This window comes from Entelurus aequoreus, linkage group LG12 (assembly GCF_033978785.1).
Source record: "Entelurus aequoreus isolate RoL-2023_Sb linkage group LG12, RoL_Eaeq_v1.1, whole genome shotgun sequence".
NCBI lineage: Eukaryota > Metazoa > Chordata > Actinopteri > Syngnathiformes > Syngnathidae > Entelurus > Entelurus aequoreus.
In genome coordinates this window covers 34307701-34324156 of record NC_084742.1, presented here as the reverse complement: position 1 = coordinate 34324156, position 16456 = coordinate 34307701, and the positions used below count along the sequence as shown (strand labels likewise).

The following is a 16456-nucleotide window of genomic DNA, read 5'->3' as shown; positions in this document are numbered from 1 at the left end:
CACCCTGCATGATTGACACCTCCGATGACGCCTGCAGATCTGACTGTTGACCAGTGGCGGGCGATACTGCAATTTGTTGGAACCGATCTGATACCACCATCAGCGCCATCCAAGGAGAATGTTCTGCGTTTAGGAACACAATGAATTGATGATGATAAATAATGATACATGACTAAAAGTGCCAGCAACTGTCATTTAAAAGCATGTGTCCCAACAAGTAACATTTATCGTAATATCTACTATGAGCGTGCTTTTATAATCATACTGGCAAAAACAATGGCAAAAAATGAATTGAAGACTACAACCCGTCACTGCAATCTCCAGACTGGAAGAGCGCCCTCTGGTGTGTGAGCAGTGACAAAAATGATAACTACCATTTTATATTTATTAAAACAAACGTCATCGATGCCCCCATACATTTACTTCCGATGGGGGCTTTATTTTGAAAGGAGCTAGCGGAACTTTCCGCATGTGGGCGTGTCCACGGGCGCCATAGTGAACGCCTAGACTGCGGCTCTTCATCCTCGACACTCTCACCGCGCTGTTTGAGGACTCTCACAACAGGCTCGGCGGAGACACGCCCAGTATCTTGTTCGCTTCTCCTCACCGGCTCCTTGTCGGCCATGGCGGCTCTTCGCGGTGTTTGGTGCGGCTGTTTGCTGCTGGCGTTGCTGTTTCCTCTGCAAGGTAAAGAAAAGACTGCGCGTCCACGTGCCGCCTTTGTGCCTCACTGCAGGCCGAATAACGGAGCACCGGCAAGGCAGCAGCACCCTTCTTGCGATATTGACCTTGTTTTTACACAAATATCATTTTAAAATGATTACCTTATTACACCTGTTGGACGCTATTTTGCTAAATTGTGCCATCTATTATTACCTGGCTCTGTCTAAATCATCAAATAATTAAACAATATTGTTACATATCAAATAGTAAATAATTGTTATACAAGTCATGTTTTAATGCACTTTTTTTGAATAATTCATGTTTCAGTTAATTGGAACTGCTACCTAACAGACTAAATACCTAATAATGATTAACCATATGTTGTGCCACCATTGATTATCTTGTTGTTTATTGAGTATGTCATAGTCAGCTCCACATCATACATGTGGTACATAATATACATACGGTACATATCTCCAGTGAACAGTGTTGTGCTCAATGGCAATATTATTTCACAAAAAAGAAAAGAAAATTGAAGTAAGAAAATAAAATAAAAATTAAATTAAACATATCTCAAAAGGGTAATGGGAAGAAGTATAAACTTTTTGAACCCCCATTTTTTTTACATAGTTACTTTAAGTAATATCCAGTTTCCTCTGAACCACATTTTATCACATCCATCTGGATCCAAAAAACTCAATTTGTGCTTACAATTCTCAATATATCATCATAAGTCATAAGTCATTCATACTCGTATTCAAAATAAGCCTAGACCTCACTACACCTAACTAAAATATTAGATTTGTACAATTTCTTAAAATGCTCAATGTTTGAACAGTGATTGAGCTAACCACTCAACAATACAAGTTTACAAGCTTTTACACACTGGTGCAGGATGTGGTATAGTGACATTTTATCTACAAACACAACACCAGAGCTGCCTTGATACACACACACACACACACACACACACGTGTGTGCACACAATATGTAAGGTGAGTTACATTGTCTCCTAAATAATGATGAGAGTGTGCACAATAAACAGGGGCTTAGTGGGCACAATGGGAGCTTGTGTGTGTGCGCCTGTGTTGGTTTGTGTTCTAAAAAGACCTAGAATTGTGGTTATTGAATTGTTTACCTTTGTCATCCTCTCTCTAGTTCTGTCTCAGGGCCTGGACTTGGCAGACGCTCTGGGCGATGACCTTCTAAAAAGTAAGAACAGCAATAATTAGGGGTGTAAGGGCACATCATAAACACGTTTCGGCACATATCTTGATTCAAGGTCACAGTTGGATTCGTTTTGGGAACAGTAAGGGAAGAAAAAATAAAACATAAAATTGCTAAGATTTAGTTTTTTGTTATCTTTAATTTGGAATATAAAAAAATCGAAAACTTGGCATGTAATTCGCTAATAAATAAGAATGTGTTGACATCATACGGTATTACAATTTTCATCTTCTACAAGTAGTACTTGTTTTCAAATATATAATGACTTTTTCTCTTACGACTACAACTTTATTCTTTTATGAGTTGGTGAGTTTTTATTACAAAATTGTAACTTTATTCCCGTAAAAATGTCTCCATTATGACGACAATGATTTATTGTAAAACTCTGTTTTAAATACTAAAAAAAGATGGGTTGAGAAAAATATGATGGCTTTTTGAGTATTTCAAATGAATACTTTTTCACGTAGAAGTACAACTTTTAGCATTAAAGTAATTATAACAATTTTTAATATTATGGCTTTCTACTTTTTTTTCTTTTCTCGTTTATTGTAAATGTTTCACTTTTTTCTCACAGTCTCCCTCCGTTCTTGCAACATTGCGGTATTTCATCATAAAATTGTTTCTTTTTCGTGCCAATTACAAATTTTTTCTTATAATATTATGACTTTATTCTAAATTTAGGTTTATATTATTTATTTATTTTTTAGTCGTCCCTCACTACATCACGCTTCAAATCTCACGGCTTTACTTCATTTCGGAGGTTTTTCTCCTAAATCAAGTGTTCAATGACTTGTTAAATTAGGTATTAGATGTATTACAAGTTGAAAAAGTTTTTACAGAACAATTTAAAGCCGTGGTTTCAGCGCATGGAAGTCCAGTTCTAACTTCGAGGTATTACCAAGGATGTGACAAAGTGTTTCCTTAAAGCTACTATATTGGATGAAACAACTTTAAACGGGACCATATGGAGGTTATTTTATGTTTAGAGAGCTCAAATTATGTTTAAGAAGGTTGTAAACAGTTTTTTTATGCTGTCATTATAAATGAATGAATGAATGATGGGTTTTTAACATGTAAAGCGACTTTGGGTACTTAGAAAAGCGCTATATAAATCTCAGGTATTATTATTATTATTACTATGAACATATTAAATGTCCATTCATCCATCTTCCGTCCGATTAGATCTAGCCGGAACTTCTCCACCTCGCGCACCATTTCAGGCTCCTTCCCCCCAGCGAGGTGACGTTGCACGTCCCAAGAGCTAGCTTCTGTAGCCGAGGATCAGACCGCCAAGGGCCCTTCCTTCGGCTGCCGCCCAGCTCACATTGCACCCGACCTCTGTTCCCCCTCCTATGGGTGGTGAGCCCATTGGAGAAATATCAAATGTATTATTAATAAACCCACTTGGCGGAAAATGTTTACCGTGGTCAGGCCTGGAACCATTAACAGCAATAAACAAGGCACAACTTTATTTTTTGTTTTGTTACATTGAAACTTTTGTCTCGAAAAAAAAAAAAAAAAGTCTTATAATATGACAACTTTCATCTTTATAAGTTATCGGACGTTTCATGTAAAATTCAGATTTTTTAGAAAGTTTTTTAAAATTAGGACAGGAATATTAATACTAATACTATTATCCTTATTTTGTATATTCACCAGAATCACTGCATTGGACTTTGGATTTTTGTCAATTTTTTTGTCAGAGTTTTATATTAAAATAAACAGTCTGTGCTAAAAAGTGAGTCAAAAATCATCTTTATGACAGCGCTCTTGTGTTTTTAGTAATCTCCTGCAAAATGTTTGTCTCTTCCAAGTTTTTTACATAAACTCAATGTGGCTCACATATTAAGGATTTAAAAAAAATGTTTTTACTTGTTTCACTTTGTTCTCATATTTTGACTTCTGCATTTGTAATATCACAAACATTACTGTTTCATGTAAAATTACAGATTTTTTTACTCATTAGATTAACACTTTTACACAATAAAATTGCAATCATTTCTTGCGAAATTTAGATTTTCCATTACAATTTCTGCTGTACCTGTTCCAAATACAAGTACCCTTACACCCCTAATAATTATCCTTAAATTCCCTAAAAGGAAGTTCAAACATTTCCTATATTTCTTTTAACATTCTTTCCTTGAACAAACACCGACAGCCACCACTGCAAAGCCAGCAGGTAAGAACACGCCAAAATGTACCCATGGACCACTAAAGTAGCTACACTCAGGTTGCTATGGCAACAGCAACATGCTATTCTCTTGGTCACTTGCCAACAAGCTTTTATTTTGTAAGGTCAAATGTTTTCTACTGCCCCCTACAGCTACCAAGGCTCCTAACAAGCCCAAACCTAAACCAGGTAAGAAGCTGCTGTGGCGTCAGAATGATGACATGAGAATGTTGGCTGCCGCCCCCATTTTCCCCCCGCCCCACTAATTTATTGATTTATTTAAGATGCTTCTATTATTTTTCTTTTTTTCTTTCATCCCTTGCTTCCCCCCTCACCTTTTAACCCTGACAGTTGATGATGGCTTCGACCTGTCTGATGCCTTGGACCCCAACAATGACATTGGTAACAGAGACAAGAACAAAGGGAAGAGTGGAGGTGGGTTGCAGCTTAGCTTCATTGGAAGCGGACAAGCATGTTTTGTTTTTATTTTGTTTTTGCACTAAACGCACCCTTTTGCCCCAAAACTTCACATGCATGAAAACATGCATGCGAGTTAAGGAGTTGGAACACAAACATTAGCAACTCAAGCATTAGCATTACACTCACATTTGAACAGCAGCATCCAGCTAGGTTAGCCTATTCACCGAAGGAAAACCAAATGATCAAATTAACTACTCCCACATCTGGAGATGACTCAATGACAGATGGCAGGGACCCAGGCTGCATTTAAGGTGTGTAGCGAAGCCTGCTTTTTTATATATATATATATATATATATAAGCACTGTCAGAGGTGGTATGTCAACAAGGGAGGTTTTTAGTTCATAACATCATAAAAAAGACCATTTCAAAAGGGGAGATTGTAGATTATTTTCTCTCTTTTGGTGCTCATACACACCTGATACAGGGCAGGGGTGTCAAACTCATTTTGATTGAGGGCCACATCACAGAGAGCCGCATGTAACAGTAAATATACATTAATATAAATGTGTAATCCATCCATTTTCTACCGCTTGTCCCTCTCGGGGTCGCCCAGCTGCACTCGGGCGGAAGGCAGGGTACACCCTGGACAAGTGGCCACCTCATCGCAGGGCCAACACAGATAGACAACATTCACACACTAGGGACAATTTAGTGTTGCCAATCAGCCTATCCCCGGGTGCATGTCTTTGGAGGTGGGAGGAAGCTGGAGTACCCGGAAAGAACACATGTAGTCAAGGGGAAAACATGCAAACTCCATACAGAAAAAACAGGGAATCGAACCCAATCGCCTCATGATATTATGATATGGATAACTTGCTTTGAAATTATAAGTCATGCAGATATTTAAGTACCGGTACTCATTATTTAAACAAAATATTTTTGGAATATATGATAATACTTCAACAATAAAGTCAGAAATATATGCAATTGTACACAGTACATGCATCTTTCTGTCACAATAAAAATAAATATATTTAGTAAGAGAGAACAAGTACTTTGACACATATTATTTCCAAGTTTTGCAGGTCATATGATGTGGCAGGCCAGAAATATTAATGTTAAAACATTATTAAAAAGACACTTTTGCATAATAGATCCCCTTAAGTCAGTGGTTCTCAAACTTTTTTTGTCATCCCCCACTTTGGACAAGGGGGAGTTTTCAAGCCCCACCTGCCCCCATCGCCCCAACAGAACGCTAATGCCAAGCTTAACATTTTCAAATTTATCGAACATCAAGTAACATCAACTTTTATACATTCAAACTCAATAACATAAAATAAAATCAAGTTCAATAATAAATAAAATAACTGTGCAGCTGTGGTATAACTTGCATCAAGTTCAATATCAAATAAAATAACTTGCATCAATTCAATAATAAATAAAACGAAAGTGTTATAACTTGCATCAAGTTCAATAATAAATCAAAAAAAGTGTTATAACTTGCATCAAGTTCAATAATAAATCAAAAAAAGTGTTATAACTTGCATCAAGTTCAATAATAAATCAAATAAAAGTGTTATAACTTGCATCAAGTTCAATAATAAATCAAATAACTTGCATCAAGTTCAATAATAAATAAAACAAAAGTGTTATAACTTGCATCAAGTTCAATAATAAATAAAACAAAAGTGTTATAACTTGCATCAAGTTCAATAATAAATCAAAAAAAGTGTTATAACTTGCATCAAGTTCAATAATAAATCAAATAAAAGTGTTATAACTAGCATCCAGTTCAATAATAAATAAAACAAAAGTGTTATAACTTGCATCAAGTTCAATAATAAATCAAAAAAAGTGTTATAACTTGCATCAAGTTCAATAATAAATCAAAAAAAGTGTTATAACTTGCATCAAGTTCAATAATAAATCAAATAAAAGTGTTATAACTTGCATCAAGTTCAATAATAAATCAAATAACTTGCATCAAGTTCAATAATAAATAAAACAAAAGTGTTATAACTTGCATCAAGTTCAATAATAAATAAAACAAAAGTGTTATAACTTGCATCAAGTTCAATAATAAATCAAAAAAAGTGTTATAACTTGCATCAAGTTCAATAATAAATCAAATAAAAGTGTTATAACTAGCATCCAGTTCAATAATAAATAAAACAAAAGTGTTATAACTTGCATCAAGTTCAATAATAAATCAAAAAAAGTGTTATAACTTGCATCAAGTTCAATAATAAATCAAATAAAAGTGTTATAACTTGCATCAAGTTCAATAATAAATGAAAATAAAAGTGCCACTTTGCAATCTTTGCCAAAAAAAGGAGGACAGGGCAAGTGAACATGAGTTTTACAGTACTCCAGCATTAGTGGCTGCAATGAGCCTGTTTTGCACTGCACAGCTTTTCAAATCGGGGTTGCAGGCTTGACACTGCCACTGTTAAAACCTCATTGAATTCGGGGCTGAGCTGCCTTGACGCGAGTGTTTCCCGGTGAATGACACATTGTGTCCAATGCGCATTTGGCGCAACCCTTTTTATTAGAGCCTGCAGCCCGTTTCTTGACTTTGCCATGCGCGCCATCAGAGCAAAAGCCCACACAGTTTTCCCATTTAAGGTCGTGTTCTTTGAGGAAACTGTCCATTATCTTGAACAGCTCATCAGCAGTGGCTCTATTTTTTATGTATTTGCAAAACAGCAAATCCTCGCACAGTGACTCACCATTCACAAAGCTTCCGCTTAGCCCCGCCCCCATTAGTTACTGTTGCTGTCTGTCAAACTTTCACTCCTACCTAGAAATGTAAAGCATACAGGAAAAATAAGTAATTTACATTTATCTATATAGCGGATTTCACAGACAGAATCACAAAGTGATTTCCAGTGTGTATAGAAAATGAAAGCATAGTAAAAAAAAAATCAAAGAATATAATAAAAAAAATTTAAAAAAAAATCAAAGTGAAATTTCCTCCCGTTCCTCGCGCCCCACCTGTCATGTCTCTATTCCCCACCAGTGGGGCGCACCCCACACTTTGAGAAACGCTGCCTTAAGTCATATCTGGAGCACTAAAAAGTGTTTTTGTTTTTAAGAAGAATTTTCCGACAGCGACTTAATTGACGTCAGCAAAGACGACAACTACAAACCTGACAAAGGCAAAGGTATCGACTACTTTGGCCTTAAACGTGTCTTTAAAAGTGTGTGTTTGTTTTTATAAAGTGTTGTGTGTTGTCAGGCGGACGACCAGGCGGACGACCAGGTGACCGCGATCACATTAATCAATACGAAGACAACAACGGTGAGTTTGATGTGTTTGCACGTTAATTTGTGGACTCCTCACACGTGTGTATGTGTGTGTGTGCGACCAGAGACCACAGCAGAAGTGGGCACCATCGCAGGCATTGCTAGTGCTGTCGTCATGGCGCTGGTGGGCGCGGTCACCAGCTACATCTCCTACCAGAAGAAGAAGTTGTGCTTTGGCATACAGCGTAAGAATCATCAAGTGAATGCTAGTAAAGGTGTGACGTTCGGAAACGAATCAAGTCTTTGGAACGGCTCTTTTAATTGAACAATGAAAACCGTTCGCTTTGGAGCCGTTTTTTTGCAATTTTACCGCAAACGTATTTCTAGCCCCTTCCCGCTCCGTCACCGATAAGAATATAATAGGACGTTTGTAGTGCTAGGAACATATGCAACTTTATGTTGTAATTATCTTACATTTTTTGAAACATTTATTTCCAACGAATTTGTCTTAGGTCAAAACATTCATCCAATTCAAGTCTGATTTAAAAAAATAATAAAATAAAAAGCGTTTTCAAGGTAAATGTAAAAAGTGTGAAAAAACTGTAATAGAGCTCCAAATAACATTTTGCCAATTTAGCCAGTAGCGGCCCTGGGTAATACAATTTGGTATTCACATTTCTATCATGTCCTAATTTGGATTCTAGTTTTATTTATACTTTCTGTATACATTGTATTCTTTATTATTATTTTTGTATTGTTAAAATTCTCTTGTGCTGCAAAGTTGTTTAGGTAAGGGAAACCGCAAAATAGTGGTCACTGTCAAAGCATGGGAATACGGCAGCACCTTATGGAATATTTTCATATAGGTAATATTTCAGAATAATTACCACCAATAGGGCAATATTGGTGTAGATTTGAAAAATTCTGATCCACATCTGAATTCATAACTGCTACCTACCAGTGATTGTTTCCTTGATTAGAAAAAACAATAACGAACTGCTCCTCGAGATCCGACTCCCTTCAAAGAGCCATAAATCCCATCAGTAAATGCTAGAACAGTGGTTCTTAAAATGTTGGAGGTACCGAACCCCACCAGTTTCATATGCACATTCACCGAACCCTTCTTTAGTGAAAAAAAAACAAAAAAACAATTTTAAATTCAAGACATTTATGTTTTTGGTAACACTTTAGTATGGGGAACATATTCTAAGTAACAAAGACTTAATTTAGAGTTTTTTGGACACTAGGGGAACATATTCTAAGAAACAAAGACTTACTTTAGAGTTGTTTGGTTAGAGTTAGGGCCAGGGTTAGAGTGTTAGGGTTATAATAAGGCCATGCCAAATAAGGTATTAGTTAAGAGCCAATATGTTACTAATTTGCATGTTAATAAGCAACTAATTAATGGTGAGTATGTTCCCCATACTAAAGTGTTACCATGTTTTTTTACTGGTGCACAAAATGAACCGTGCACGAACATCACCTTGTTCAAACAACAAAACCAACACAGTGCATAAACTCACAACAAATTACACACCTGCAAATCAGTGTGACTTCTGCTGTTACCGTATCTGTAATACGCCTATAGGGAGAAGATTGTATTTACATGATGAGTCGGGTGTGTTTTGACCTCCGCCGAACCCCTGAGCCCGACTCACCGAACCCCTAGGGTTCGATCGAACCCAGGTTAAGAACCACTGTCCTAGAAGAAGAAAAAGTGGGAAGAAAAGTTTTTTGTTTTCTTTTATTTCAACAGAGAGCCTGAATGCTGGGATGATAAAGGCTGACAATCCGGATTGTGTGGTGGCATCAGAACCGCAAGGTAGTCTTCCTTTTCCTCTAGTTCACAATGTCTGTGTGTTTAAACTGACTTGCAATGATGGATGTTTTTTTTTGTTTTGTTTCTACAGTCCAACAAACGCTTCTGCAGCAAGCCAGTGCTGAACCTCGCATGGAGGAGAATGTTGTGTAGCGCACGCACACACACACGCACACAGGGGTCATGTAGCAGTGCACTGTGTTGCTGAATCGACAACATTGAAGTAGCTAACATTGTTAGAATTTTAATTTCTATACACAATTGCATTTTTAAAGGCGATGATTAGGGTTGCAAAGGGGTGGAAAGTTTCCGGAAATTTACCACAGAAAGTTAAGCTCGGGAAATTTGGAAATTTTTACCATTTTTACCATTTTTGGATTATTCAAAGTTGGACACCGTCCATCTTATTCTTTAGAATAAGATGAGAAACTTGTAAAACACTAATGCAATGCCACACACAGTTATAAATAGTCAGCTAAACAATTGGAGTAGTCTTTAAAAATATTTTACTGATGGACAAATGAATAGAAATAGGCTAGATGAATAAATGAACACTCAACCAGCATGCTAAATCAAACTATAACTTACATTCTTGTATGACAACAGAAAAGCTAGCAGAACAGAAGGCAGTGGAAACTACACGTTTTGATGTAGTATTTGCTAGTTGAACTTTACAGATCACAAAAAAGGTCAATTCGGATCACTAACGTTGTTAGCATAAATGAATGGGATTTAACATAGAGAAAATTAGCATCATGGCTAACGGAAAAATGTCGGTTCATTATGAGACTGTGGTGGTACATAAACCTAGCTAGCTAGAGATATTGGCCCCAAAATCATTTAACAAGTACAGGAACAGCTAGCGAGCTAGCTTGAGTGGAAGTCTGCTGGGGTAGTCTACAGTCATGTGTGCATGTGATGGAAGAATGCACTGCACATCTGATGGTGGAATGCACAGTGCAGGGTTGAAATTCAACTGAACTTGCATTAAAATAAGGTTGTTTTAGCTAATAATCATGCTGCAGGATCTAGCATGTTGCATTCAATGTTTATTCCCATTAATTTCCCATTAATTCCCATGGAATCTTTCCAACTTTGAATATTCCCGGAATTTTGCAACCCTAGCGATGATCCATATTCAGGGATTTTGACTATTTGCCATTGAAACAATTATTTCTTACTTGAACCAGTTTGAATAACTCATACAGCGCTTCACCTTTTCCACATTTTATGGGATAGCCTTTTTCCAAAATGGGATAAATTAATTTGAGTCCTTAAAAAATCTACACACAATACCCCATAATGATTTTTTTTTTAATTGCAAATGTATTAAACATGAATCACTGCCTTTAGCAATGTATAGACACATCCTGGATGAAAACTAACGCTTCTCATCCAACCTGATGGAGCTTGAGAGGTGCTGCATAGAGGAATGGGTGAAACTGCCCAAAGGTAGGTGTGCCAAGCTTGTGGCATCGTATTCAAAAAGACTTAATGTTGTAAATGCATCAACAGATTATTGAGCAAAAGATGTGAATACTTATGTACATGTGTTGTTTTTTAAAATAAATTTGCAGTTTAAAAAGAAGAAAAAACATTTTCACATAGTCATTATAGGGTATTGTGTGTAGAATTTTGAGGACAAAAATTAAATTAGTCAATTTTTTAAAAAGGCGGTAACATAAAACGAAAAAGTGAAGCACTACAATACTTTCCGGATGCACTCTAACCACTGCTGACTGGCTAATATTTCACCACAACAATAATGTATATTATTGTCATTATGCGAGACTAATTTTATTAAGGTGTCCTCATTCCTGTAAAATGTGACATTTATTTATTTATTTTTGTTGTTGCAAGCATTGGTTGTGTAGTATTTGCATTTTTTTTAAAACCATTAACCATAGTGGAGCTGCTTCCTCTAAAATGTAAATAATGATTTTACTTTTGCCTGCCAAGCTTCTCACAGCGATGGCATCATGAAGGAAGCGTGTAGAAGTTTGGATGAATATTGGTTGTTTTCCCTGTGAGGTTAGATAGAGATTGCAAAGTTCAAAGGTGGTTTAGCTTGATGGAATAGGCTGTAGTTTGACTGTTACTGCAGTAGCTCTAGCATTGTGATACAACAATGGCTGTGTCTCAAATGGACACTTGAAGTATACTGTGTACTACTTGGTATACAATGTACACTCATTTATTTACATGCTTTCTTTATTTTTTTATTTACTCAAGTTAGTCCCTCCCCTTTCGTGACGTGGCCAATTGGCAATGACTGAGGGTGGTCAGTGTGCATTACTGCGCACACATTTCATTGAGTGCAACATCCGGGTACTGAAAGTGTGCACTTATGCACTCAAAATGCTAAGTGTAAGCACAAAAGTGTGGAGTTTGAGACACAGCCAGTGTTAAGCCTTTAACATTGTCTTTTTTACCTTTTGCTAAAATCGCTTTTTGAAATCTCGTTCACCGTTTATCTGCTGTCATTTTAGAGCTCTGATAGAATAATTATCATGATAATCACTTAGTGCCTACATCCTCCTCTCATCTTGCTGCAAATTTGGATTTGACCAAAGATAGCCGACTAAAAGTGACTTTTATTAACATGTGCTTGCACACGAAGGTAACAAAATGATTGATTTAGAGTGAAAGTGTAGTGTTTTTGCTTTTCCGACCTTACAAATAATGTCTCTCACTTCATAGGTGCGCCCGTTTATTAAATCACTATAAAGTCCCCACAGTTTTATCGCATTTCCTACATATGCACCTAATAATTTTTCTGTGTGAATTTGACATCATGTACATATCAATTTGCACAACAAAATGTTAACATTTTTCATAATTTTCTGTCTGTTTTCTCGCTATATTCCAACATATTTTAACTCCTTGTTAGCAGAATGCCTAGTACACTTAATAAAACATTTGTGGAAGACTGACATTCATTCTTGTTTTTTTAAATTGTTTGAAAAGACAAGGGATTGGTTTCATCATCATCATATATATATATATATATATATATATATATATATATATATATATATATATATATATATATATATATATTAGGGGTGTGGGAAAAAATCGATTCGAATTCGAATCGCGATTCTCACGTTGTGCGATTCAGAATCGATTCTCATTTTTAAAAAAATCGATTTTATTTTTATTTTTATTATTTATTTAAAAAAAAAATTTTTAAATCTATCCAACAAAACAATACACAGCAATACCATAACAATGCAATCCAATTCCAAAACCAAACCCGACCCAGCAACACTCAGAACTGCAATAAACAGAGCAATTGAGTGGAGAAACAAACACGACACAGAACAAACCAAAAGTAGTGAAACAAAAATGAATATTATCAACAACAGTATCAATATTAGTTACAATTTCAACATAGCAGTGATTAAAAATCCCTCATTGATATTATCATTAGACCAGTGGTTCTTAACCTTGTTGGAGGTACCGAACCCCACCAGTTTCGTATGCGCATTCACCAGTGGCGTGCGGTGAGGTTAATGTCTGGTGAGGCACGACTGCATCATCACAGTCAGATTTACAAACATATGAACCTGCAGTGCAGGTGTACCTATTGTTGTGTCCCTGCGGTCGTTCGCGGCTCCTGCAGCGCGAGCATTGTTGTTTTTGCACTTTTTGGCTTCTTGTTAAGTGACTTTTTTTGGGTGGATTCGGTCTTGCACGTGGAGGGTTTGGGTGTGGGCTTTGGTTGGTGTGGCCGCGGCGCTCCCGTCGGGCGGTGCATTCTGCGGCGGAGATGCTTGGCACCAGGAGGCGGGGTTATGAGACGAGCCTCACACAGTGTGTCTTCGCAGCAGTTTTATGAATGCTCAGCACTTTACACACATACAGTTGTTGACAAAATACACTGTACATTATATACCTCAGCTAACTAAACTATGGAAATGTATAATATAATTCATATAGCAATACGCTCTCACTGCTCAGCAGGCCAGCAGTTAGCCGAGTCATTGCGCACAATCCATGTTGAGGCACAACGCAGTGACGTGCCTCAACTGGCTGCTGATCACCGCACCATCTCTTCTCAGTATTTGAACGGCAAATGTGAAAATAAAAATAATCTAAAACTGGTGAAGTTAAATGGAAAATAACTTTAGTATAATCACTGGATACATATAACAATGTAATTATTATTTTTTTCTTTTTACTTTTTTTTTTCTTTCCATGATGGCAGGTGAGGCCGTGCCTCCCCTGCCTCTAGTGACTGCACGCCACTGGCATTCACCGAACCCTTCTTTAGTGAAAAATAAAATGTTTTTTTTTTCAAATTCAAGACAAAGTTATATGTTTTTGGTAACACTTTAGTATGGGGAACATATTCTAAGTAACAAAGGCTTAATTTAGAGTAATTTGGTTAGGGTTAGAGGGTTAGGGTGATAATAAGGCCATGCCAAATAAGGCATTAATAAGTACTTAATAATGACTAGTTAAGAGCCAATATGTTACTAATTTGCATGTTAATAAGCAACTAATTAATGGTGAATATGTTCCCCATAATAAAGTGTTACCATGTTTTTTTTACTGGTGCACAAAATGAACCGTGCATGAACATCACTTTGTTCAAACAACAAAACCAACACAGTGCATAAACTCACAACAAATTACACACCTGCAAATCAGTCTGACTTCTGCTGTTGCCGTATCCGTAATACGCCGATAGGGAGAAATTTTTATTTACACGATGAGTGTAACGGTTGTGTCTTGACCTCCGCCGAACCCCTGAGCCCGACTCACCGAACCCTTAGGGTTCGATCGAACCCAGGTTAAGAACTACTGCATTAGACATTTATTAAAAAAACAAAACAACAACAATAGTGTCACAGTGGCTTACACTTGCATCGCATCTCATAAACTTGACAACACATTGTGTCCAATATTTTCCACAATGATATAATATATTTTGGTTCATTTGATAGTTAAAACAAATTTAAATAATGGATCCCATATTCCAATATATGACTCATTATTATCTAAACTAAATGCAGTATGTTCCCCCGCCTTCTGCCGGAATGCAGCTGAGATAGGCTCCAGCAACCCCCGCGACCCCGAACGGGACAAGCGGTAGAAAATTGATAAATGGAAATGCAGTTTGTTCTACTGATATCATCTCCATAGCTTGTGTGTACCAGTCAGTATGAGTTGGACTATCAATATCTATCCATTTTTTAAATATTACCCTTTTTGTTATTATGCATATTGAAAGAAATGCATTTTTACTCTTTGATGACACGTTACTAAATTGATGGAGATCCCCAAGAATACAAGTTTGCAGTGTCATTGGGATATTTATATTAAGGACTGTGATTGCTTCTTTTGTTGTTTTCAACCATAATTCTTTTATTCTCTGACATTCCCACAATAAATGAACAAGAGTTGCCCCGGCTGCCCGGCACTTCATACATAACTTGCTATCTACTACACCAATTTTAAACAGCTGAGAAGATGTAAAATACAATCTATTCAATATCTTAAATTGAGTCAGTTTATCTTTAATGCTTCTAAAGGGCTTATTGGCATTTTTCCAAATATAATTCCATGATATGTCTCTTTCATCTAAAATGTTTAAGTCCATCATCCATTTCCCAACACATGCATCATTTGCATTTCTAGTGTGGTGTTCATTTATTATTCCATAAAATAGTTTAATTAATTTCTTAAATGTATCTTGATTAAAAAGTGCATCTTCCAGTTCATGGCTATTTAAAGACATACTTTCAGAGGATATGCATTTATTTACAGCGTGTTTTAAAGAGATAAAATTAAAAAATTATTTCTGGGTACATTATATTGATCAACTAAATCATTGAACGGTTTAAAAGACTTTTTATTAATAATATGATGAGGTTTAGTAATACCTCTGTCTTTCCATGTTGTCCATTTAACCACATTTTTTTTTACTAATTATGATATTAGGATTGTACCAAAGCGGTTGATTTACAGATGTCATTGACTTGATTCCTAGTATTTTCTGACACAGTTTTAGAATGTTAAAGGTGGCTTCTATTGGGCTCTGCCTCAATTCATGAGGTATTTTTTTTAATATAATATAAACTCCCCACATCAATGTCCAAATTCATTAACATATTTTTTTCTATGTTGACCCAGTCCTTATCTGCAGAAGAATGAAATAAGTGGCTTGCTTGTTCACAACCGAAGGAGATATAATAATGTAAGAAGTTTGGTCATTGTAGTCCTCCTTTATATTGTGTACAAGACAACCTTAAGTATGAACAACTGGCCTTCTTTCCACACCATATAAAATGTGATATAATTGTATGTATTTTCTTAAACCAACTTTTATTAATTAGGACAGGCATCATTTTCAGTATATAATTAACTGCTGGCAGTATACTCATTTTTACTATGTTCACCTGACCCCAAAGTGATATTTGGAGACGTGACCAGCGTTCCATTTTGGATTTTATCTTATTTTTTAAATGTTTAAGATTTAGATCTCTGTTTGTATAAAAGTTTGGTGTAATGTGTAGTCATAGATATATGATTTCTGCCTCTTTCCATTTAATTTTGGAGTTCTGAACTTGTGATTTCTTGCAGTGTTTATTAAGTGGTAATATTTCACATTTGTCCCAATTGACTTTATACCCTGATAAACAGCCATATTCAGTGATGACATTATTGATATAGTGAAGAGAGGAGTTAACATGTGACAGGTAGAGAATTATGTCGTCACAATACATCGATAGCTTATAATACTGAGAGCCAATTTTTATACCATGAATATTATTTTCACTTCTTATTTTTGCAACTAAGGGTTCAATAACCAAATTAAATAATAATCCAGATGCAGGACATCCCTGTTTTACTCCTCTTTTTAACGAAAAAGGTTCGGAAATATGATTATTGGTTTTGACTG

General features: G+C 36.1%; 1 protein-coding gene across 2 annotated transcripts; it reads left to right on the top strand.

The window, feature by feature from the left end:
* The first annotated feature begins 484 nt into the window (after positions 1–484).
* LOC133662078 (CD99 antigen-like protein 2) lies at positions 485–12466 on the top strand. Of its 2 annotated transcripts, none has more exons than XM_062065747.1 (10): positions 485–687; positions 1822–1875; positions 4049–4069; positions 4214–4249; positions 4412–4495; positions 7580–7645; positions 7720–7782; positions 7853–7972; positions 9484–9549; positions 9638–12466. In XM_062065747.1, exons 1-10 carry the CDS (start codon positions 624–626, stop codon positions 9697–9699), a joined length of 636 nt encoding a protein of 211 aa, XP_061921731.1. In that variant the 5' UTR covers positions 485–623; the 3' UTR covers positions 9700–12466. The 2 variants fall into 2 exon arrangements, with proteins under 2 accessions (XP_061921731.1, XP_061921730.1); XM_062065746.1 differs by having other exon boundaries at positions 7577–7645; positions 9638–12465.
* Positions 12467–16456: the final 3990 nt, after the last annotated feature.

Bases quoted from the DNA above. Each gene is read 5' to 3' on its own strand.
- LOC133662078 (XM_062065746.1), top strand. From the start codon at position 624: ATGGCGGCTCTTCGCGGTGTTTGGTGCGGCTGTTTGCTGCTGGCGTTG. The intron at 4,070-4,213 runs GTAAGAACACGC...TGCCCCCTACAG, and splicing joins CACCACTGCAAAGCCAGCAG to CTACCAAGGCTCCTAACAAG. The intron at 4,250-4,411 runs GTAAGAAGCTGC...TAACCCTGACAG, and splicing joins CAAGCCCAAACCTAAACCAG to TTGATGATGGCTTCGACCTG.